Below are 23,650 nucleotides of genomic sequence, written 5' to 3'. Positions count from 1 at the left end.
CAAGCCCTGAAAATATTATGTTAACTGAAATACACCAGACACAGAAGGACAAATACGGGATTCCACACATATAAGGTGCCTAGAATAGGCGAATTCATAGAGACAGAAATAAAAGAGGTTTCCAGAGTCTGGGGGCAGGGAGCAGTGACGAGTTATTTTTAATGGGTACAGAATTTCTGGTGGGATAATGAAAAAGTTCTGGAAATGGGTAGTGTGATGGTTGCATAACCTGAACTGCACACTGAAAAATGGTTAAAATGACGGATTTATGTTGTGTATATTTTACTGCAGCAAAAAAGTATTGGGTTAATGGTAGATATTTCTTCTGTCATTATTAATAACAGAAATAATCAGTTCATACAAACAAAGCATAGGCAACCCATAAACTTGAACAGACTCATAGCACAGTGATGAGAAAATATCCCATGAGAGTGGGGAGGGAGCATGGCAGGGGTGGTGTGGGGGAGGAGAGGGCTGGTGTACGGTAGTGATATCAGTTAGAGCCTAGGGCTTGAGTACCAGGAGCTGGGGCAGGAACCAGCAAGGTGTAGGGTACCTGAGGAAGCCAAGAGTAAGAGGACTGGGTCTGAAGCAAATTCTAGAGACTGCAAGGATCAATCCTGGTGAGTCCCAGCAAGACACAGGAGCCAAATGAGGCTAAAAAGAGGTGACTATGCTGGGTGCACTGGCTCACGCCTGTAATCCCAGCACTTTCAGAGGCCTAGGTGGGTGGATCATCTGACATCAGGAATTCAAGACCAGCCTGGCCAACACGACAAAACCCCATCTCTACTAAAAATACAAAAATTAGCTGGGTGTGGTGGTGTACACCTATAGTCCCAGCTACTCGGGAGGCTGAGGCAGGAGAATCACTTGAACCTGGGAGGCGGAGGTTGCAGTGAGCTGAGATGGCACCACTGCACTCCAGCCTGGGTGACAGAGTGAGACTTTGTCTAAAAAAAAAAAAATTGGGGGCGGGGCGGGGGCTTGGGGAGTATAATAGTTAAGGCTCTTGTAGTTACAACTGCCACTCACCTCAGTGGGATTAAACATACATGGGGACTTCACTGGTTTGTGCACTTGCAAAGTGCAGGGAGAGCTCCAGCTCCAATAAGTTGGATCCCAATGTGCAGACGATATTAAAGAACCTTGCTTGACCCAGCAATCCCATTACTGGGTATCTACCCAAAGGATTATAAATCATTCTACAATAAAGACACATGCACACATAAGTTTATTGCAGCACTATTCACAATAGCAAAGACTTAGAACCAACCCAAATGCCCACAATGATAGGCTGGATAAAGAAAATTGACACATACACACCATGGAATACTATGCAGCCATAAAAAAGGATGAGTTCATGTCCTTTGCAGGGACATGGATGAAGCTAGAAACCATCATGCTCAGCAAACTAACACAGGAATAGAAAACAAACACTGCATGTTCTCACTCATAAGTGGGAACTGAACAATGAGAACACATGGACACAAGGAAGGAGCATCACACACCGGGGTCTGTCAAAGGATGGGGGGCTAGGGGAGGGATAGCATTAGGAGAAATACCTAATGTAGATGATGGGTTAATGGGTGCAGCAAACCACTATGGCATATGTACACCTATGTAACAAACCTGCACGTTCTACACATGTATCCAAGAACTTAAAGTATAATCAAAAAAAAAAAGAGAGAGAGAGAACCTTGCTACCCCATCCATTAGCTGTGGCACCTCCTTATTGGCTTCGTTCACACAGGCAGCAGCCATGGGGTCCCCTGTGAGAGATTCTTTTTCCAGGATTGACTCTGATTTGCCTGGTTTGGATCACAAACCCACCCCCAAAACAATCATTGAGGTCAGGGCAGCAGAATAGGCTAATTCGCCATGGACCATCTCCAGTGGACTATATAGAGGTGCTGTTGATAGATTCAGTAGAATGCATGCCGATTGGACAAAAAGGAGGAATGTTCTGTAGCAGGAGACAAAATTCAAAGTGTAGGAAGCTAGATAGAAACAGAAAAATAACTGAGTTTAATAAGCAGAGGTCATGAGTGAGAACAAAGCGAGGGAGTCTCAGACAAGTACAGATGAGGGTGGAGGGTCTATGGTCTGGCTTATTGCCTGCCAGTAACTAGGACGTGAGTCAGGACTGCTTGAAGGCGCAGGCTGTTGGTTGCCTATGGGCCAGAGTTACTCTGTACTGAGTTCTAACAGGGTTGCCTGAGCCTCCCCAATGTCTCCACCTTGTAATTAGAGTAGAATAATGAAAATCAGGAGGTTAGCTTCTAAAGCTAGAACCCCTCTAAATAGTGATGAAATAGGACATAAGCCTGAGCCTCAGTTTCCTCAACAGGACAGGTTGAATTACAAGGCATCTCAGAATCTGTATGTCTGGGCCTCCATCCTAAACAACTGTAAATTAGTTATGTTACAAAAACAAAAGATGGGTGAGCATATTAAATAAAGTGATATATGTGAAAGTATTTTCTAAATTACAAAGAACCATCCAAATTGGTTGTGCTTATTATTTTTAATGTCAACAGACAGGAGAGGTAAAAGGAGGAAAACAAAAGTGGAAGGGTATCCCTATTTAAGTGTAGAGAGAAAAACAGGAAAAGGGGCTGGGTGTGGTGGCTCACACCTGTAATCTCAGCACTTAAGGAGGCCAACGTGGAAGGATAGCTTGAGGCCAGGAGTTTATATACAGCCTAGGCAACACAGCAAGAAGCTGTCTCTACATTTTTTTTTTTTTTTTTAATTAGCTGGGTGTGGTGGTGCACACCTGTAGTCTTAACTGCTTGGGAGGCCGAGGCGGGAAGATCACCTGAGCCTGGAAAATCACCTGAGCCTGGAAGTTCAAGGCTGTAGTGAGTTATGATTGTGCCACTTGTAACTCATGGCACTCTAGCCACAAAAAAACAGGACAGGCAGAATAAAAATTATATATATGGGCCGGGCACAGGGGCTCATGCCTGTAATTCCAGCACTTTGGGAGGCTGAGGCAGGAGGATCATGAGGTCAAGAGATTGAGACCATTCTGGTCAACATGGTGAAACCCCGTGTCAACTAAAAAAACAGAAAAAAAATTAGCTGGGCATGGTGGCACATGCCTGTAATTCCAGCTACTCAGGAGGCTGAGGCAGGAGACATTCGCTTTGAAACCGGGAGGGGCGAGGTTGGGCAGTGAGGCGGCAAGATCGCACAACTGCAGCTCCAGTCGGCGCGACAGAGTGAGACGTGCTCAAAAAAAAAAAAAAAAAAAAAAAAAAAAAAATCATACTGTACCTATTCTTATATATATATATATATATATATATATATGTATGTATTTTGTGTATATATATATATTATGTAAATACAGATAAAACATAAATATTTATGGGTTTTTTTTTGTTATTTTCCTGGGTTGGGTTGGAAGTCACAGATGGCCTCTCCATGTCCTTGACACCATCCACTCCTCTCTGCAATCTGGCATCTATGCCCTATTACTCCACTGCCAAAGGTCATCAGTGACCACCCACACTGCCAGATCTGTGCGATGTCCATCAGCCATTACCTTTGCAAAGTTCATTACTGCTTTTGACACTGTTGTCCTTTGTCTCCGTTCTTAAAACTCCCTACTGTCTTGGAACACTGTGGTCCCATAGGTCCCCTCCTACCTTCATGTTCCTTTTTGGACTCCCTTCCCTTACCCACTTCTTAAAACACTCACATTCCCCAGTGTTCCTTGCTCCAGGAATGTTAACCTCTTTCATCGTTTTGACTCCCATGTGATTGCTCCACCTGCATGGCTCCAGCCCTGCCTACTCCACTGAACTTCAGCCCGTTGGACATCCCTCAAAGGGCTCCAATACCCCAGAAATCTCCAGTGGAAGTCATCGGCCCCTCCCCTCCAAGTCCTTTTACTTCCTATTTCCCATCTCAGGCAGTCACAAAGGACAGACACCTACTCATTCATTCTCCCTCCTTTTTTCTGCACTCCCCAGCTCACACCAGCTGTGTTTTCCCTTATTACCTGGTTCTTATTTCTCCTTAAAGATTTGACTCCAAGGTGGTTTTGCAGAACCCCAGGTGGAGGAGAGCTCACCTAGTGGCCTGCCCAGAACTCTACCTCACTACCTCTTACCAGATTACATTGAAGCACCTGTCTATGAGACTGTCCTTCAAACTACCCCTCCCCAACCTCATGGCCCACCGGACTCTAAGTGCCTCCAGGACATGGCCTTTTTGTTGGGTTTTTGTACCCACTAAGCCTTGCGCACTGCCTGGCACACAGATAGTTAATGTTTACTGAACTCAACCAATTCTTGCCAGCTGTGGAGAAGCTAAATAAGAACATTCTGCCTGTGATGAAAATAATTTTACTTTTAACTATCAGCACAGATTATTTAATGTGATCACTTAACACTGATAGTGTCAAAAGAGGAGGAAGCTCATATATCTAAACTATGAAACAGATGATACAGCAGATTCTGCATTTACATTACTTATTTTGAGAAATACGTATTTCTCTTTTTTTTAACCAGTGATCACATATGAGTCTTAAATAGGAGCAGTTGTGCTTTTCCCAGTAGTTAACGGCATAGAAACTGTCTGATCAAATTAAAATGTATAACCTTAGCCAGGCGCAGTGGCTTATGTCTGTAATCCCAGCACTTTGGGAGGCCCAGGCAGGCAGATCACTTGAGGTCAGGAGTTGGAGAACAGCCTACCCAACATAGTGAAACCCCTGTCTATATTAAAAATACCAAAAAAACAAAACAAAACAAAACAAAAACTAGCTAGGCATGGTGGCACATGCCTTTTCAGGTACTCGGGAGGCTGAGGCAGGGGAATTGCTTGAACGCAGGAGGTGGAGGTTGCAATGAGCCAAGATCACACCACTGCCTGGAGGACAGAGTGAGACTTCATCTCAAAATAAAATAAAATCTATAACTTTAAAATTCTTTGGGTTATTTCTTCTCTTGAACATTTCATTTTCAAACTGTACATTTCCAGTTTTTTTTTTTTAAGGTGGGGGCATAAGTCTCCAAGCCTCCAGATAGGAATCATTTTCTTGCACAACTTTTCTCTGTGTTGTTGGTATTACATTATAAGGAGTAGAACATCATCTAAAACCTTAGAAGGAAATTTATTCAACAATCCTCAGCAGTTATGTTGAATTATGCTAATTAACATTTTCATGATGCTATACATACTAGAAATGTAGTAGGAAATTAAAATTAGTATGTGTTGTATAGAATACACACAGTAGCATCATTTATAGTTGACAGGTGAACTGTACACTTGTACATCTGGTTTCAGAGACTGATTAAAAATTGTACAGCTAGGCTTATAAGGGAAATGCTAGGCCAGGCATGGTGGCTCATGCCTGTAATTCCAGCACTTTGGGAAGCCGAGACAGGCGGGTCACCTGGTGAGGAGTTTGAAACCAGCCTGGCAAACAGGGTGAAACCCTGTCTCTACTGAAAATAGAAAAATTAGCCGGGCATGGTGTTGCACGTCTATAATCCCAGCTACTCAGGAGGCTGAGACAGGAGAATCGCTTGAACCTGGGAGGCAGAGGTTGCAGTAAGCTGAGATTGCACCACTGCACCCCAGCCTGGGAGACAGAGCAAGACTCCATCTCAAAAAAAAAAAAAGAAAAGAAAAGAAAAGAAAATGCCAAAACACCCCATGATCACATTTGTTTGTTCACTGTTTAAAACATACATAAAGGCCAAAAAAGAAAAACCTAAAATCATATTTAGCATAATTTTATTTTCTTCATAAAGCACAAAGGCTATGTACAACTTTCTGATATGAAACAATGCTTTTTTTTTCTTTTTGTCATTGTAAAAATCAGGGGTAGTCACCTCATTTGTCATGAGCAGTCTGAGATAACGCATAATATGGTGGAAAGAAAAAGGCAAGAACAGATTTCAAGAATCCAAGTGTTATAAACCAAGCTTTGAGAATGGAAATCACATGGATAAGACATTTATTCGCTTGCATGTACAGTTTGCCTCCAGTTGTTTTTTTAAGCTGTGAATCCCTCTAAAGCATGCTGTTATAATGGAAATGTAATCTCTGCTTTGAAATTTAGCATCACGGAAGTAGCACAGGGCAACTATGGACTCTAAGTTATGCCGGCTCCTCAGGGTACCACCTTCAAAATAACTTCGTCTATTTTTTCTTTTTTTGAGGTGGGGAGCACTGAATCTATTAGTGTCTATAAACTGACTATATCTGTTTGGAAGCAGATGCAATATTTTTATTGTTGAGAAAAGTATAATAAAGAGGGAAAATTGGAAAAATCTAAATGATCATGAACAGAAACTAGCTAAATTATAGAATAAAAGTATATAGTCCAGATAGCAGCAAGGGTTATTCCGTCATTCAAAAGATTTTAAATATTGGATCAAAATCCCTTCTCATGGGGAAAGAGAAGCCCGGCATCCATCCCAAACTCTCTAGGGGTTCTTGGGAGTCCACAGTTTGTCCAGTTCCCTGCCCCAGTGAATCCTGGCTCTCTTCCCTGTGCGGCCTCGCCTGGCTCCTCCTTCCCCATCTACCGTGGACAGACACATAGAGCCTTTCTTTGATGTTCACAAATAGTGTTCACACAACTTCTTTTATTTGTTTATTTATTTTGAGACGGAGTCTAGCTCTGTCGCCCAGGCTGGAGTGCAATGACACGATCTTGGCTCACTGCAACCTCTACTTCCTGGGTTCAAACAATTCTCATGCCTCAGCCTCCTGAGTAGCTGGGATTACAGGTGCCCACCACCACGCCCAGCTAATTTTTATATTTTTTAGTAGAGATGAGGTTTCACCATCTGGTCTTAAACTCCTGACCTCATGTGATCCACCTGCCTTGGCCTCCCAAAGAGCTGGGATTACAGGCATGAGCCACCATGCCTGGCCCACACAACTTCTTATATGTGGTAAACGGTAATAGGCATTTGGGGAAATAAGCAAAGGGAGGCCATAGAGAAGGGAATGAGATACTCAGACACTCTGCAGCAACATACAAAACATAGCAGCAGACCAGGCATGGTGTTTCACGCCTGTAATCCCAGCACTTTGGGAGGCCGAGGTAGGCGAATCAGGTGAGGTCAGAAGTTCAAGACCAGCCTGGTCAACATGGTGAAATCCTGTGTCTACCAAAAATAGAAAAATTAGCTGGGCGTGGTAGCATGCGCCTCTAATCTAATTTTAAAAAATATATACATATACACACACACACACTCACACACATATACAGAGAGAAAACGAGAGAGAGAGCTGAGTTAAAAAAGAAATGGTAGAAAAGGATATATAAAATGATTTCATACAGAAACATTTGTTTCTATAAATAGGACAGTAAAATGTGTAAAGATATACACCAGTCTCTTACTGTTGGTTTCCCTCTAGGAGATGGGAGTCAGTGGAAACTTTTACTTCTAATTCTTTTGTATGAATTTATTTCTTACATTTAACATAAACCCTTGTATAATCAGAAAAAGCATTTCAGAATAAAAAGATGGATGCAAAGAAAGTTGCATCTAAAAGGACGTAGGGCTCCAGTTGCATCTAAAAGGACGTAATCTACACACAAGGGGTTTCTCAACAGTAAAGGCTGCTCAGCCTTCATGACATCTCTTGCACAACTGTCACCAACACATGCCAAGAAAATTTTGCGTTCATAAAAACCAAAGAAGAGAATGGTACAGATTTCAAAGAGCTGAGAGATCATGACCATTACCCCATGAACAAACTGTAAGGGAAAGAAGCTCAGGAGGGATGGGGAGAGAGGGGTGGCTTCTAAGAACAAAATGCTGGCTGAACAACAGGAGTCTGTCCTGATGAAGGAGGAAAGGAAAAAGGAGGAAATAAATTAATATGGGTGCACAGGGGACATGATGCTTAATTTTATATGAACTTGACTAAGCCATGGGATGTCCAGATATCTGGTTAAACATTATTTCTGGGGTGTGTCGGTGAAGATGTTTCCAGAAGAGATTAGCATTGGCAGGCTGAGTAAAGCAACAGCCCTCCCCAGTGTTAATGTGTATATTTCAATACCTTGAGGGCCGGAATAGAAGAAAAAGATAGAGCAAGGTTAAATTTGCTCTCTACCTGACTGCTTGAGCTGGGACACTGATCTTCCCCTTCACCTGATTTTCCTGGCTCTCAGGCATTCAGACTGAACGGGAATCTATGCCTTTCGCTCTCCAGCTCTCAGGCCTTTGAACTGCACCACTGGCTTACCTGAGTCTCCAGCTTGCAAATGGCAGATCATGAGACTTCTCAGCCTCCATAATCATGTAAGCCAGTACTTTATGACGTGTATCCTATTGGTTCTGTTTCCCTGGAGAATGCTGACTAATACAGGAGCTTCTAGATGATATCAGGTTAAAAAAAAATAGAAAGGAAGAGTACATCTGCAAGAATGAATACAAAAAGGTAACATTCATCCAATCATTCATTCATTCATGAAGTATCTACTATGTGCTGGGCACTGTTCCCGGTGCCAGAGACTAGCAGTGAAGAAGACAGGCAAGAGCTTTGCTCTCTTAGAGCTTGGGCAGGTAAGTAAGTGGTTAACATGGAAGCACATGATTCTGAACAAGATAATTTGGATAATGATAATATCTGAACAAGATACCTTCAGATAATGATGAGTAATATGAAGACATTAAAACTGGATGAAATGATATTGCTTAGTGTGGGGCTACTTTTGAGTGGGTGACCAGAGGGTGAGGTTTGAGCTGAGTCCATAGTGACCTAAGGAAGCAGCCAAGCTTCCAGGCAGAGGCAACAGCGGATGCAAAGATCCCATGTGAAGAATGAAGTTGTCATGTTTGAGGAATATAAACACCAGGGTGGCTGGAGTCCAGAGAGCAATGAAAAGAGTGTGGGAGATGAAGTCTACATGATAGGCCCCAGCAAAGATACAGGACTTTAGTCTAAGTACTGGGGAAACCACTAGAGAGGTTTTGAGCAGGGGAATGGCATGATTTGACAGGGTTTTAAAAGATGTCTTTGGATGTCTGGTGGAAAGAAAAAGCAGGAACAGAAACAGAGGGAAGAGTTAGGAGGCACTGCAGTAGTCCAGATGGGATATAATGGTGCCTTGGGCTTGGGCTCAGTAATGGAGCAAACGAAGTGGTATATTCGCAATGGGTTGAATAATTTGGATGAGGGATAATGGGAAAAGAGAAATCAAAGACGACTACTAGGTTTTGGCTGCAGCAACAGTCATCACCACTTAGAGCTACAGAAGACTGGAAAAGAAACAGATTGCGGGGAGTGGAATCAAGGATTCTACTTTAGCCATGCTGAGTTTGAGATGTGTAGTTAAAAGCCAACTACAAAAGTCACAATGGCAGTTGGATAGACAACTGTGGAGCTCACTGAAGAGTTTGAAGTAATAGATTAACAATTGAGAGTTACCGGCCGGGCCTGGTGGCTCACGCTTGTAATCCCAGCAGGTTGGGAGGCCGAGGCAGGTGGATCACCTAGGGTTGGGAGTTCGAGACCAGCCTGACCAACATGGAGAAACCCCGTCTCTACTAAAAATACAAAAGTAGCTGGGTGTGGTGTCACATGCTTGTAATCCCAGCTATTCAGGAGGCTGAGGCAGGAGAATTGCTTGAACCTGGGATGTGGAAGTTGCGGTGAGCCGAGATCGTGCCACTGCATTCCAGCTTGGGCAACAAGAGTGAAACTCTGTCTCAAAAACAAAACAAAACAAAACAAAAAACCACAATTGAGAGTTGTTACCATTAATCAGGTGGTAGTTAACACTGTAAGACTGGATGAGTTCATCTGAAAGCGTGTCCAGAAGAGAAATGTAGGAGGCCAAGTTTTCAGGGGGCATAAAAATCAGAATTGAGAAGAAGAGGTAGAAGCAAAGGAGACTGGGTAGAAACTACTAGAAAGTTATTTCCTACTAGAAAGGAAAAAAAGGCAGGTGTCGTTCTCCAAAAGCCAAAAGAGAGTGTTTCAAGATAGAAGAAACATTCTCTTGCCACAGTACGACAAAAGCTACTGAGAAATTGAGTAAGAAAGGTACAAAGAAGGGACCACCATATCTCACAAGCTCTAGGTGGCTGGTGACATGATAAGAGCAATTTCAGTGAAATGATGAGGTCAGAAGTCTAGCTGGTAAACCAAAGAAAAGGCAAGGGAGTGCAGGTGAAGGTAGCCACTATAACTCTTGAAGGAAAAAAAAAAAAAAAAAAAAAACAAATTGGGCCAGTAACTGAAGGGAGCTGGAATAGGATGTGGGGTCAGTGGAGGGTGATATGGGAGATATCCGAATATATATATATATTATATATATATTATATCATATTTTATATTTTTTTTTTTGAGATGGAGTTTTCACTCTTGTTGGCCTAGGCTGGAGTGCAAATGGTAAGTACGATCTCAGCTCACTACAACCTTGCCTCCCAGGTACCAAACGATCTCCTGCCTCAGCCTCCTGAGTAGCTGGGATAAACAGTCATGCGCCACTACACCTGGCTATTTTGTATTTTTAGTAGAGATGGGGTTTCTCCCATGTTGGTCAGGCTGATCTGAACTCCTGACCTTCAGTTGATCCCACCTGCCTCAGCCTCCAAAAGTGCCGGGAATTACAGACATGGAGCCACCGTGCCCAGCCTCGAATATACTTTTTAGAAGGCTGAGCAGAATCAGATTAGGAATTTCACTTCTATGTTATTTTTCATATCATTCCTTAGGAACCAAGCACGTAAGCATCAATAGGACAGAGAACTAGGATCTGTCTGACTTTCTCTTCCACTGGAGACCAACAGACTATTAAAACTCTTTTGGGTTTTGAGGGGAAAGGAATCAGAAGACATCAGCATGGACTCAGCAAAAACAAGCTACTTCCTAATTACGCTATGGGTAAGATGCTTCTTGAGTTTTCATAATGACAATTGTGCTAGCCTCCTAACTGGTTTCCCTCATCTGTCTCTCTTCCCTCTCTTCTATCCTTCACTCTAAATTCTCCAAATAAATTCAACCATTTCACTTCCCTGACCAGTGCCTCTAATAGCAACTCTCTTAGTCTGTTTATGCTGCTATAACAAAATACCCGAGACTGGGTAATTTATAAAGAACAGAAATTTATTTCTCACAGTTCTGGAAGCTGGGAGGTCCAATATCAAGGCTCAGGTAGGAACGGTGTCTGGTAGAGTCGAGTCTTTCCTCCCAAGATGGAGCCTTGTTGCTGCATCCTCACATAGTAGGAGAAGGAAGGGGGGCTTAATATGTTTCATGAAGCCTCTTTTATAGGGTCAAAATAGCATTCACAAAGGAGGAGCCCACATGACCTAATCATCTATTAAAGACCCTACCTCTTAATACTATAACTTTGGTCATTAAGTTTCAACACATAAATATTGGAGAAGACACATTCAGACTACAGGAGCAACTTTCTTTCTCAGGGGATTGCCCAACTCCTTCAGCAAGGCATACAAAGCCCTGTAAAATCCAGCCTTAGCCCTTCCTTCCTATCTCATCTCTGACCATACAACTTGTAAAACTCTAACCCAGCAGGCCCAGCTACAGTGGGCATCTCATCATTCCCCATCCTGCTATGGCATGGCACATGCTATATTTTCTACCTACAGCATACATTCAATCCTCACCCAATCCATTGGCCTGGGAAACTGCCAGTAGGCCTTTAAAACCCACTTGAACGTCCCATGGAAAATACATTACATTTACTCTGAGTCCTTTCAGAAGATACATCTATGATGAACAGCTAGATATTACGGGGAACAATTTCCTTTCAACATAAAATGAATTTAGGAGCGACTTTAGTTGTCTGAAACAGAGAGGGGAGCATTGTCAGGCAGGATGTTCCTTATACTGCAAAGTGTGGAAATAGAGAATGACTTGCGAAGGTCCTGAGACAAGATCCGTCCATGTCCACTGTTCAGTGTAACCTATTTAATTATTAGCTGGTTACTATTCTTACAAAAAGCCAAAAATCTCTCTACAAATTTCTACTGTTCCTAGTTCTGCCCTCTGGAGCAACTCATAGTTTGTCTCTTGCTTTTTGTACACGAAGCTTTTCAAACAACTGCAGGCATTTATTACACTCCTCCTCCTCCTATTCTCCCCAGTTTTTTCTTCCTGACTTACAGCTGTTTGCTAACTCCTAAAAATATGGCATTCTGAACTTACATTTGGCATATAAAACACCATGATAGTTCTTGAGGGCACAATCATGTGTTGTTTGGCTTTGTACCGCAGCCCACAGCAAAGCACATGAGCAACACATTGGTAGTATTCCAACAAATGAATGAACATCAAACCTGCAAAATTTCAAATACCTACATTACCTGATCTTAAGAAATGACAACTTTCAATACATGGTCAGAATGAAAGCGTCCAGGAAAGGTTCCCTGCAGGATGGGCAGCCACCAAATCACTCTTCAGATGCACATCAGCAACCACACTCAAGTCCACCTCTTTCCTTGGGGTCCTGCATCAGGCTTCTCCCCCAAATATCAACCCCAATCCAGTGTCTTCTGAAGTTCTCCCAGTGCCAGGCCAGGCCTGCACTGCACCTTCTGTGGTTGTGGGTTGAGGCTGACAGGCCACAGTGAGTAGGGTGGATGCCTGAGCCTCCAAAGGGAGGAAAGGTGTTCAGAAGAGAGAAAAGCGAGAAACAAGAGATTTAGCTACTTCAGTATATCCTAAAATGGTGACCCACATGGCTCTGATCCACTGCAATATATTTCTAGACTTAAAAACAGGCTGTAGTTTAAAATGTGACTTTTATGGAAGAACTCTGAGCAAAATTCTATCATTAACAAATGAGAGGCAGAAAAAAAAAAAAAAAAAAAAAAAAAAAAAAAAGTAGGGGGGAGAACCGATGGTCATTCTGTGATGAATATTCCTACTACTTCCAGAAATACTTTCTAGGAAGCTAGTCTAGCCCATGATCAACTGGAAGAGAGAGAATGCAAGCTGCATACACAGTTTAAAATTATCTAGTAGGCACATTTTATTTTAAAATTATATTTAAAATTTTTTTAATTTTCAATGTTGTGGGTGCATAGTAGGTACATATATTTATGTGGCACATGAGATATTTTGATACAGGCATACAATGTGTAACAATGACATCAGGATAAATGGGGTATCCATCACCTCAAGCATTTATCTTTTGTGTTACAAACAATCCAATCACACTCTTTTGTTTTGAAATGTACAAATAATTATTATTGACTATAGTCACCCCGTTGTATCAAATACTAAACCCTATTTATTCTTCCAACTTTTTTTTTGTACCATTAACCATCTCCCCTCACTCCCCAACCCCCACTCCCCTTCCCAGTCTCTGGTAACCATCTTTCTACTCCTATCTCCGTGAGTTCAATTGTTTTAATTTTTAGCTCCCATAAATAAGTGAGAACACACAAAGTTTATCTTTCTGTTAGTAGGCATATTTTAAAAGGTAAAATGAAATAAGTAAAATTAATGTTAGTCATGTAATTTAACCCAATATACCCAAAATATTATTTCAACATGTAATCGTTATAAAAAACAATTGAGATTTTTACATATTTTTTCAAATGAAGTCTTTAAAATCCACTGTGTTTTTAAACTTAGAGCACATCTCATTTCAGATGGGTCACATTTCAAGTGCTCAGTAGCTGCAAGTGACTACTGATTACTGTACGGGACAGTAAAGGTCTAAGCTATAAATAAATCTCCCTAAGATGCAAGTCAACTTTAGGAGCAAGACACTTGTAAGGAGCAAGACATCCCTATTCTTAGGGATGGATTTATTTTAAAAAATAATTATCAAACTCAAAGCCTTTGGTAAAAAATGCAAAGCTATACAAAGGCATGTGTGTAAAACAATAAAAAGACTTTAAAAAAGTATCTAAGCATCTATCACAAGGTGGATGCTTCTGGAGCCTACAGACTCATTTTTCCAAGTCAAAATAAATTAGGTAATCAATCCGGTGTTAGGAACCCAAACCTTCCAACAAATACTTCGGAGTTCATGCAGTCCTGGACATTCTTTTTATAGATGAAAAAGAATTCCTGCCAGCCCTTGCACCCAGCAACCGACTTCTGTCTAGTGTGACAGACGGTCAAGTGCTGATTAGCTGACATGGATACACTGTTACGGGCAACCCTGCACTGAGTCATAGCTGCCACATGGCACCCCAAATGAAACTTTACATAATAAATCAGGATGGGATTAAAGGTGCCCAGTGCAAATTTAATATAGGTAAGAAGTCCTCCAAAACAGACCTAACAAGACCCCCTCTGAATGATTACCTGTGTAGCAAAAGAGACAAATGTTTGAAATTTAGAAATTGCGACCAAATGTAGAAGGGGGAAGAGGTGAGAATATTTGAAAAATAATACTATGTTCTTCAGAATAATCACCCCCAGAAACAAAATGCTCTAGCTCAGTGCTGTAATCTTGGATCTTCACTCTAGCAAAGAAAGAAAGTAACGAGCCGGCAAATATAACAGCCAAGAAAGAGATGCAATTGAAGCCAGGCTCTATTGAAAATCCTGAAATAATGGTGCATCTATTAAGTGGCTAACTTAAAATTCCAAGCAGATGGTGAATTATTAAAACAAATTAGTAATGGGTAAAATACAAACTGATACAAAGTGACACCCAAAAATAAAGTTTCAAACATTTTTCACATTTAAGTAATAAAACTCAGCCAAGGCAACAATGGCTTTTGATACAGGGGATGGACTCCTGCTAATGACAGGAAAACAGCTTCAGACTGCCGTCTTGTTTAATATGCGAGGTAATATGAAGCCCAGAGAGGCTGGGTGAGGTGGCACTAGGTCCCATGCCGTTACTCGGAAAGGCAATGTGCTTACAGGGCCTCATGCAAGAATACACTGGTTCCTTACAGGAAATTTCAAAAGGAAACATTTATTGGTTTAAAATCAAATCTGCAAGGAGTCAAGTAGTCTTAAAATTAGTGGTAAGGGAGCCCACACGGTTCAGTCTCAGATATGTGTCACCTTCAAGAAATGCAGTTTTGTTGCCAAGAATCATAGAAAAGAAAACCCGTTTTGTCAAAGGACATTAAAGGGAATCCAAATACATTTTCTCCAGCGACGTTTAATAAAGTCGACTTCTACATGTCGTTTCCCACGCAGCTGCTCTGTTTCACTCTCCCCCGCTCCACCCAGGCCCCAGGCTCCTGTATCGCACTGTTCCCCCTCAAACTTAGCCTCTCTCCCAGTGAGAAATAAGACTTCCCCTTTGGGAGAGGGAGGAACCAGGTTAGCAATTACCAGATTCTTTTAGCAGAATGGAAAAGGGGAAGCCTGCGAGCATTTTCACATTAATGACATCTGTCCCATCACAGTTGTTAAACACCCACGCCATGTTCCGAGTGGACACCAAATCCAGAGGATCAGAATCTTATTAGAGTCGGGAACAGTGCTTGAAGAGCTGTGACATATTTCAAGTGTGATAAGAAATGCCAGTTAAAAAACATTTGGCGTGGCCAGGCACAAGTGTGTCACGTCTGTAATCCCAACATTTCGGGAGGCTGAAGCGGGCGGATCACTTGAGATCAGGAGTTCGAGACCAACCTGGCCAACATAATGAAACCCCATCTCTACTAAAAATACAAAAATTAGCCGGGAGTGGTGGCGGGCGCCTGTAATCCCAGCTACCCAGGAGGCTGAAACAGGAGAATCTCTTGAACCCGGTAGGCGGAGGTTGCAGTGAGCTGAGATCGCACCACTGCACTCCAGCCTGGGCGACAGAGAGAGACTCTTAAAAAAAAAAAAAGGCACTTACACCAAAAATACTTCCATGTACACTGTCTCTAACTTGACCTGGGTCCGGCACACACTCTGCCCACTGCCCTCGGCCCTCGACTACACACCAGCCTGCATTTCTCCACCTATTACCATCTCAAAAACCCCCGCCATTTCCCACTCAAAATCCCCTCTTTCCTTTGACTGATGTAAAACAGCACCATTTAATGTCAGAAGCCCCAGCCCAACACTTCTGCTACCTGCTCCTCAGTGCTGGAAAGTCCCTCTAAAGGAAGCAGAGCTTTTTCCTCCATGGATAAAGAAAAGGATGAAAATGCAATTACTCTTATGAATGATCTAAAGTGACAATCAGTATGAGGGGCAGATCAGGTTTTCTTCCGAATAGAGATTTTTTAGAAGAGGCAAGGCTGAAGAACCGGAGAGAAGAAGAATCCCGAGATGATTTTCTTAGACTTGAGAATGTTGCTAGGTCTGAATCTGGGCAGACTCCTGATTTCTTTGGGATGTGATGAGGTAAAGATCTAGTCAGGGTCACTCATGCAACCATCAGTTTCCAGACTGGATACATTCGTTTACTTACTATGGACTCAAAGGCCACACTACATTTTAACCCAGGACCTTATGCCACTGTGTTCACACATTCTGAGGGATGCTCACGGGTGTTAGGAGAAAATATAACCTATGGTGTCATACGTTTGGGGAAAGTTAGTGTAAACAAGGTTAAACAGCCTATCTTGCTATAGGAATCTTCAGAGTTTTTAATGCACTAACGTACAACTCAAGAGGAAAATAGAAAATACAGTGTTTCCCTAGGAGAGCAGTTCTCCGAGTGCAGTATACATAACTCAGTGAACCAATATTTTCCAAATTGTCGATGCATGATGGTACAGAATCATAGCTGCTGAAAATATTTATTAAAGTGCTAGACAAGCCAGGCGCAGTGGCTCATGCCTATAATCCCAGCACTTTGGGAGGCTGAGGCGGGTGGATTATCTGAGGTTAGGAGTTTGAGACCAACCTGGCCAACATGGTGAAACCCCGGTTCCACTAAAAATATAAAACAGCCAGGTATGTGGTGCATGCCTGTAATCCCAGCTACTTGAGAGGCTGAGGCAGGAGAATCGCTTGAACCGGGGAGGCGGAGGTTGCCGTGAGCCAAGATTTTGCCATTGCACTCCAGCCTGGGCAACAAAGAAAACTCCGTCTAAAAAAAAAAATAAAAATAAAAGCTCGACAGATCAATGGATTTTAATATAACAAAGTGCAAAAAATACTTTGATATGGTTTCAGATTTCAATTACAGCTAACCTTTAAAAAACTACCACTTGTCGAGTTGTAGCATTAAAGAAAAGAGCCACAATTTTCTAAAAGGCTGTGGATATAGTTCTCCATTTTCCTACTATGTAGCAGTGTGAGGCCAAATTTTCTTCATATGCTCAATTAAAATGATCCATCACAACAGAATGAATAGAGAATCAGCTATGAGAACCCAGTTATTTTCTATGAATACAGACATTAAGGAGATGGGAAAAAAATGTAAAACTCTTATTACTAAATATTTTTTGGAAGACATAGTTATTCACAAAATATCTATGTTAACATGTAGATGTTTATTACTTTCATTTTTTAACAAATTAATATCTTTACAATATCTGAGTTTTAATTTCTAACAGAGTACGTATTAGTAGATATAACCCAAATAAACTGATGGTCTTTCGGATCCTTAACAACTTTGAAGAGTGAAACGAAATCCTTAGAACAAAATGTTTGAGATGCTGTCTTATTGCATTTGATCATGGAAGCTTNTCTTCAAAAAGTTCACGAAAAATGCATATTATTTAAAAACTCTGCATGAATTTCCTTTTTTTTTTTTTTGCAACAAATAAACTTGTACTAACTTGTTGTAGCATGTCTGAACAGGATCTAGGTTGAGGCTCTAAGAAGGAGAAGACATCAGTTTGAAAAGACCCCATATCAGAGAAACATGAATCCTGTTAAAATTGAAGCAAGAAGAAACATCAAACTTATGGTGAAGTTTGGGTGGAAGAATGGCGAAATCACTGATGTTTTACAAAAGTTTGTAGGCACAATGCCCAAAGAAATCAGCAGTTTACAAAAGGATAACTCATTTTAAGAAAGGACGAGGCCAGGCGCAGTGGTTCATGCCTATAATCCCAGCACTTTGGGAGGTCAAGGCAGGTAGATTACTTGAGGTTAGGAGTTTGACACCAGCCTGGCCAACATGGTGAAACCCCATCTCTACTAAAAGTATAAAAATTAGCTGGGCATGATAGTGTGTACCTGTAATCCCAGCTACTTGGGAGGCTGAGGCAAGAGAATCGCTTGAGCCCAGGAGGCAGAGGTTGCGGTGAGCTGAGATCGCACCACTGCACTCCAGCCCGGGCAACAGAACAAGACTGAGTCTCAAGAAAAAAGAAAAGAAAAAAAAAGAAGAAGAAGGGATGAGACAACATTGAAGAGGCAGCCTACAGCAGCAGACTATCCAGATAATTTTTTGAGGAAAATATTCCTCTTGTTCATGCCCTCACTGAATACGACCAACAATTAATAAAACAAACCAATAGCCAATATCACAGACATCTCTGCTGGTTCAGCTTACACAATCCTGGCTGAAAAATTAACACTGAGCAAACTTTTTACTAGATGGTGCCAAAACCATTGCTCCCAGATCAGCTGCCAGTGAGAGCAGAGATTTCAAGGGAAATTTTTAACTGGTGGGATCAAGATCCTGAAGCATTTCCTCAAAGAACTGTAACAGGTGATGAAACATGGTTTTACTAGCACAATCCTAAAGATCAAGCCAAATTCAAGCAATGGCTACCAAGGGCAGAAGTGGTCCAGTCAAAGCAAAAGTGGACTGGTCAAGGGCAAATGGTAGCAAACAAAATAGACATTTTGTTTGTTGACTTTCTGGAGGGCCAAAGAATGATAACATCTGTTTATCAAGAGAATGTTCTGAGAAAGTTAGCCAAAGCTTTAGCAGAAAAAGGCCTGGGAAAGCTTCACCAGAGTCCTTCTCCACCATGACAATGTTCCTGCTCATTCCTCTCATCAAACAGGAGAAATTCTGCAAGAGTTTCCATGAGAAATCATGAGGCATCCACCTTACAGGCCTAATTTGACTCCTGACTTCTTTTTGCTTCTCAATTTTAAAACATCTTTAAAGAGCACCATTTTTTCTTCAGTTAATAATGTAAAAAAGACTGCATAAACATGGTTAAATTCCCAGGACCCTCAGTTCTTTGGAGATGGACTCAATGGCTGTTAACATTGCTTACAAAAGTGTCTTGAACTTGATAAAGTGTATATTGAGAAATAAAGCTCATGTGTATATATGTTTTTTACTTTTAATTCCATTTTCCACAACATGTTTTGAAGTTTCCTCATATTCTATGGAACATACAATAGAAAACACAATCTCATGGCATGCTTATACAATTATTCCTTCACATGCCTCTTCTCCCGAGACATTACCAGTGAATTAATTAGATGCTGATCAAAGGGTTTCCTCGCAGACTGTAGTTTTGTGTTTATGACACTGGCAGTAAATGCATATGTCTTCTCTGGCAAATGCAGTTGGTGCTGACCTCATTTCTTTAGAAAAGGCCTTAACCTGGAGAATTATTTCACCTAGCAAATGTTATAAGTAGTCAAGAGAATGCGCCTACAGCAGATAATCCTTAGCTATGAGATACAGTGACAGTGGTGCTCCAAGAACAGAAAATCTACCATGCTGTTAGCATCATGGCCAGTGTGATTTACTGTTCTGTTTCCAACAACCAAATCACTGATTGAGGTACATACCTATACTACAAATTATTCTTTTATAAAATGAACAGAGTACTGACAATTTGTGTTTGCAAAATGGTATGCAAGCCAAAATAACTTAAGAACTAATTCGTATTCCAACCATGGCTTTTTAGAATATAGAGTAAGTCCAATTCTCTCCTTGGGGAAAGACTGGAAGTCCCAATTACAGAATTTGGTTATAAATCTCTTTCTCTTGTCGGGCATCCGAATGACTGGCCAGAAGCCTGTTCTCAGATGGCTATAAAAGATTTTGGGAAAAAGTCAAATATGTAAAGTGCTGAACAATGATTCCATGCAAAAACTCCCCAAGAAAACTCAGTCCAAATACTACTATATAGAGCTGGACTGCAGTACAGGCTGTTCAGTCCTCTCATTTTCATTCTGGAATTTGTCCAAATAATAGGAGCCATTAAGTTATACATGTCGTTTTTAAAATGTTCCTCAAAGATGACCAGAATCTCATCTTTGAAAGCTGAAGATACTCATCTAGATATCCTGTTTCTTTTTACCTAAGACGTGAAATGAAATTAGCATATAATCTGCCTCTAGTAAAATTTTCTTGAATGACAATGTTTTTATGGCTATAAATGCTTACTAAGTTTCAGGTCCAGTGCTACCTCATTTAGTTTTTCCAGCAACTCTACTGGATAAATACTGTAATTATTCCCATTTAATAGATAAGAAAACAGACTCAATTGCCTGAGGCCACCCAGTTTATGGGTGCAGAAGTAGGATTAGAATACAGGAAGTCAGCCCCTCTGAATCACCAAGCCTAATGCTGTCACGCCCACTTGAGATGGATGCATGGACAGTAACATGAAATGATTTATAGTATGAGAGTTTGATTCTGTGAGCAAAATGGTGGCTTTGAGCTCCATATTTGCCTTTATTTCACAAAGCCTTCTCTACACTTTGGGTGTGTGTTAGGCTCTCTTCTCAGTCCTTCTGTTATGTTCTATACATGAATCACGTGGTCCTATTCCCCACGAATGCTCCTGCTTTCCTACAAGCCTCTGCTAATATCATCTCCAACAGCACCTGCAACAGCGATTCTGAACGACTAGAAGAACCAACAAATGAACAAGCAAAAGGGCATCTACTTGGTACCAAGAACATTAATTTCTAAATAAGTTTCTTACACCCTAGGGAGTACATAAAATAACGTAATGGAGTGCAGAGAGAAAACTTCAGCATTTCTATTCAGATTTTAAACTTGAAAATATGAGAACCTTTAAAGGCTTCACTGACAGTTGACATGTGAATTGACACTTGCATCTTCACCCTGTACATGTGGCAGAAAGCTTGAGTCGTATGTGACTTGCCTTGCTTGGCACCCAAAACAACGGTGAGACTCCACAGTCCATGGGGTTAGCCGTGGAGCCCTGAACTCAACTGAGAAAGTGGCTATTTGCATTGTATTTTCAACTTTATCTCAGCTAATTCTCATAAAATGGACAAGCATCTTCAAATGAGTCCTGCCCAGAACTACAACGAATGCTAGTAACAAAGCAAGCACAAATGAACAAGAAAAGAGCAGAGCTTTTACCATGTCTCATATTTTTTTCAACCACATCATGGGCTAATAATAAGCTAATCAGATTTGACCCGAGGTTTGCGAAAGAGAAAAACACAAAGAACCCCTAACAGCATCAAAACTTAGATACACATCCACCGTTCTCATCAATGACCTTTGCCTAAGTGAACATTATGCCTTGGGAAACTGGCCAGTAGCATTTTTACACAGTTTACGAATAACTGTATTTTTCTTTTCTTTGTTTTTTTTTGAGACAGCATCTCGCTCTGTCGCCCAGACTGGAGTGCAGGGGCAGCGATCTCGGCTCACTGCAAGCTCCGCCTCCCGGGTTCACACCATTCTCCTGCCTCAGCCTCCCGAGTAGCTGGGACTACAGGCGCCCGCCACCACTCCCGGCTAAGTTTTTGTATTTTCAGTAGAGATGGGGTTTCACCGTGTTAGCCAGGATGGTCTCGATCACCTGACCTCGTGATCCGCCCATACCTCGGCCTCCCAAGGTACTGGGATTACAGGTGTGAGCCATTGCGCCCGGCAAATAACTATATTTTTCGTAATAGGATTGCAAATGTGGAGATTTAGAACTTTGCCACTCAAAGTGCAACCTGCAAAAGGCAGCATGAGCACCTCTTGGCAGCTTGTTACAGATGCAGTCTTGGGGTCCACCCAGACCCACTGAATCAAGATTCACATTCTAACAAGATCCCCAGGTGACTCACGAGCACATTTCAGTTTGAGAAGCACAGCTTTAGAACATTTGTCTGGAATAATGTACATCTTAACACTTCTGCTCTTAATTAGTAGTTTTAGAATGATTTCTCTTGAATTTTGAACTCAAAACTGACAATTTCTCATATCTGTTTTCAAATGTGCTTCAAAACTATAAACTAGCACCATAAACAAAAAATTCAGCTAAGTAATCAATTTATAACTGCAGCACTAATCCCTTATTCATTTCAGCATACTTACAATAAATTTCCTGACCCCCATACAATTAAAAACCAGCCAGCCACACCTTAGTCTTTTGGATCTCCATCTCACTTACTTTTGTTTGATCGTCGGCTTTGAACACATGGCAGATACTCTGCCGACGGACGGTGTCTTCCTTAATCAGACAAGCAAAGTAACTTGGGTCATGACTATTGTGAATCAGTTTGTGAACATGCTGAGGCTTGCACTCAAAGATGCTGGAACAGATCAGGGGGTCCCACTGTTGACTTCTCCCTGGCTCAGGTTCACATCTCAGTCCAGAGGGAGAAACGCAAAGTCGGACTTGCTTGGTTACAGGTTCCTTTCTGGAGGACTGCCTGCTGAGTCTTCGCACCTCGGCCACAACCCAGGGCAGCATGGGCATGGTGGTCAGGGAATGCACAGGCAGGGAACCCACCAGCTGCAGGCCAAAGTCCACCGAGACCTCGTTAGGAAGCGGATGTTTCCTTGCCGTGAATGTTATTGGTTCCATCTTGGGAAGGGTCTGGGAACTCAGCAAAACAGTTACCACTGTTTTTCTGTTTTAGATCAAGCAATCGATTTTACACACTTCATATGCAGAAACCTGGGGGAGGAAACCGGAGGCATTAGAATTTAATGAAGTCATAGCAATAGCTACCTTCAAAGGGCTATTATTTCAGAACTCAAAAGCCTGAAACCCAAATGTAATAAGAGGTTCAAATAAGCTCCTCTGCCTAGAAAGAGCTTTCTCAAAATTGTATTCCATATAAAACCTGGTCACGGCATAACTGTCACACTCATTACAAGTAACAAAGAGTCCACTGGGAAACTATTATGAAACATAAGCCTCCTAAAGCCAACAAAGGCCCCCATGATAGAAGATGACACAGTGCTACTCTGAGAGCATTAAACCTCATTGTATTATTTAACATATATTTCAATAAATTTTTAAAAGATAGTCAAATTCAGTATAAGTGACTTCCCCAAAAAATAACGCTTATGGGAAGAAATAGATGCTATCATCACCATAGTGTACTGAACCAGATCAGTTTTAAACAACTGATCTGGGACAAGTAATATCACTTACGATATTACTTACATTTTAAAAGACTCAGCCAGGTAGTCTAGAGGTTCTGAATCACAAATCCACCTTCCATTAACATGTATTCACTGCCTATTATGTTGCAAACATCGTCTTAAAGATTGTTTTATTCAATTCATGTGCTATAAGCTATCACCCCAACACCTGGCTTCTTCTCATCAATAGATATCAATGTTAGCCCAGGTGCAGTGGCTCACACCTGTAATCCTAGCACTCTGGGAGGCCAAGATAGGTGGATCACCTGAGGTCAGGAGTTTCAGACCAGCCTGGCCAACATGGTGAAAACCCATCTCTACAAAAAATACAAAAATTAGCCTGGTGTGGTGGTAGGTGCCTGTAATCCCAGCTACTCAGGAGGCTGAGGCATGAGAATTGTTTGAACCTGGGAGGCAGAGGCTGCAGCAAGCCGAGATTGTTCCACTGCACTCCAGCCTGGGTAACAGAGTGAGACTCTCCAAAAAAAAAAAAAAAAA

General features: G+C 41.6%; 1 protein-coding gene across 5 annotated transcripts in view; it reads right to left on the bottom strand.

Moving 5' to 3' along the window:
• TBC1D1 (TBC1 domain family member 1) overlaps positions 1–23,650 on the bottom strand; it is a 255,452-nt gene that overhangs the window by 219,895 nt on the left and 11,907 nt on the right. For all 5 annotated transcript variants that reach the window (XM_017883753.1, XM_017883747.1, XM_017883746.1 and 2 more), the window contains exon 2: positions 22,170–22,679. In XM_017883753.1, coding sequence (XP_017739242.1) covers positions 22,170–22,586 — 417 coding nt within the window. In that variant the 5' untranslated portion in view covers positions 22,587–22,679. The remainder of the gene's footprint in view (positions 1–22,169; positions 22,680–23,650) is intronic.

Source organism: Rhinopithecus bieti, unplaced genomic scaffold (assembly GCF_001698545.2).
Source record: "Rhinopithecus bieti isolate Rb0 unplaced genomic scaffold, ASM169854v2 scaffold_13349, whole genome shotgun sequence".
NCBI lineage: Eukaryota > Metazoa > Chordata > Mammalia > Primates > Cercopithecidae > Rhinopithecus > Rhinopithecus bieti.
This window is presented reverse-complemented; position numbering and strand designations above follow the sequence as displayed.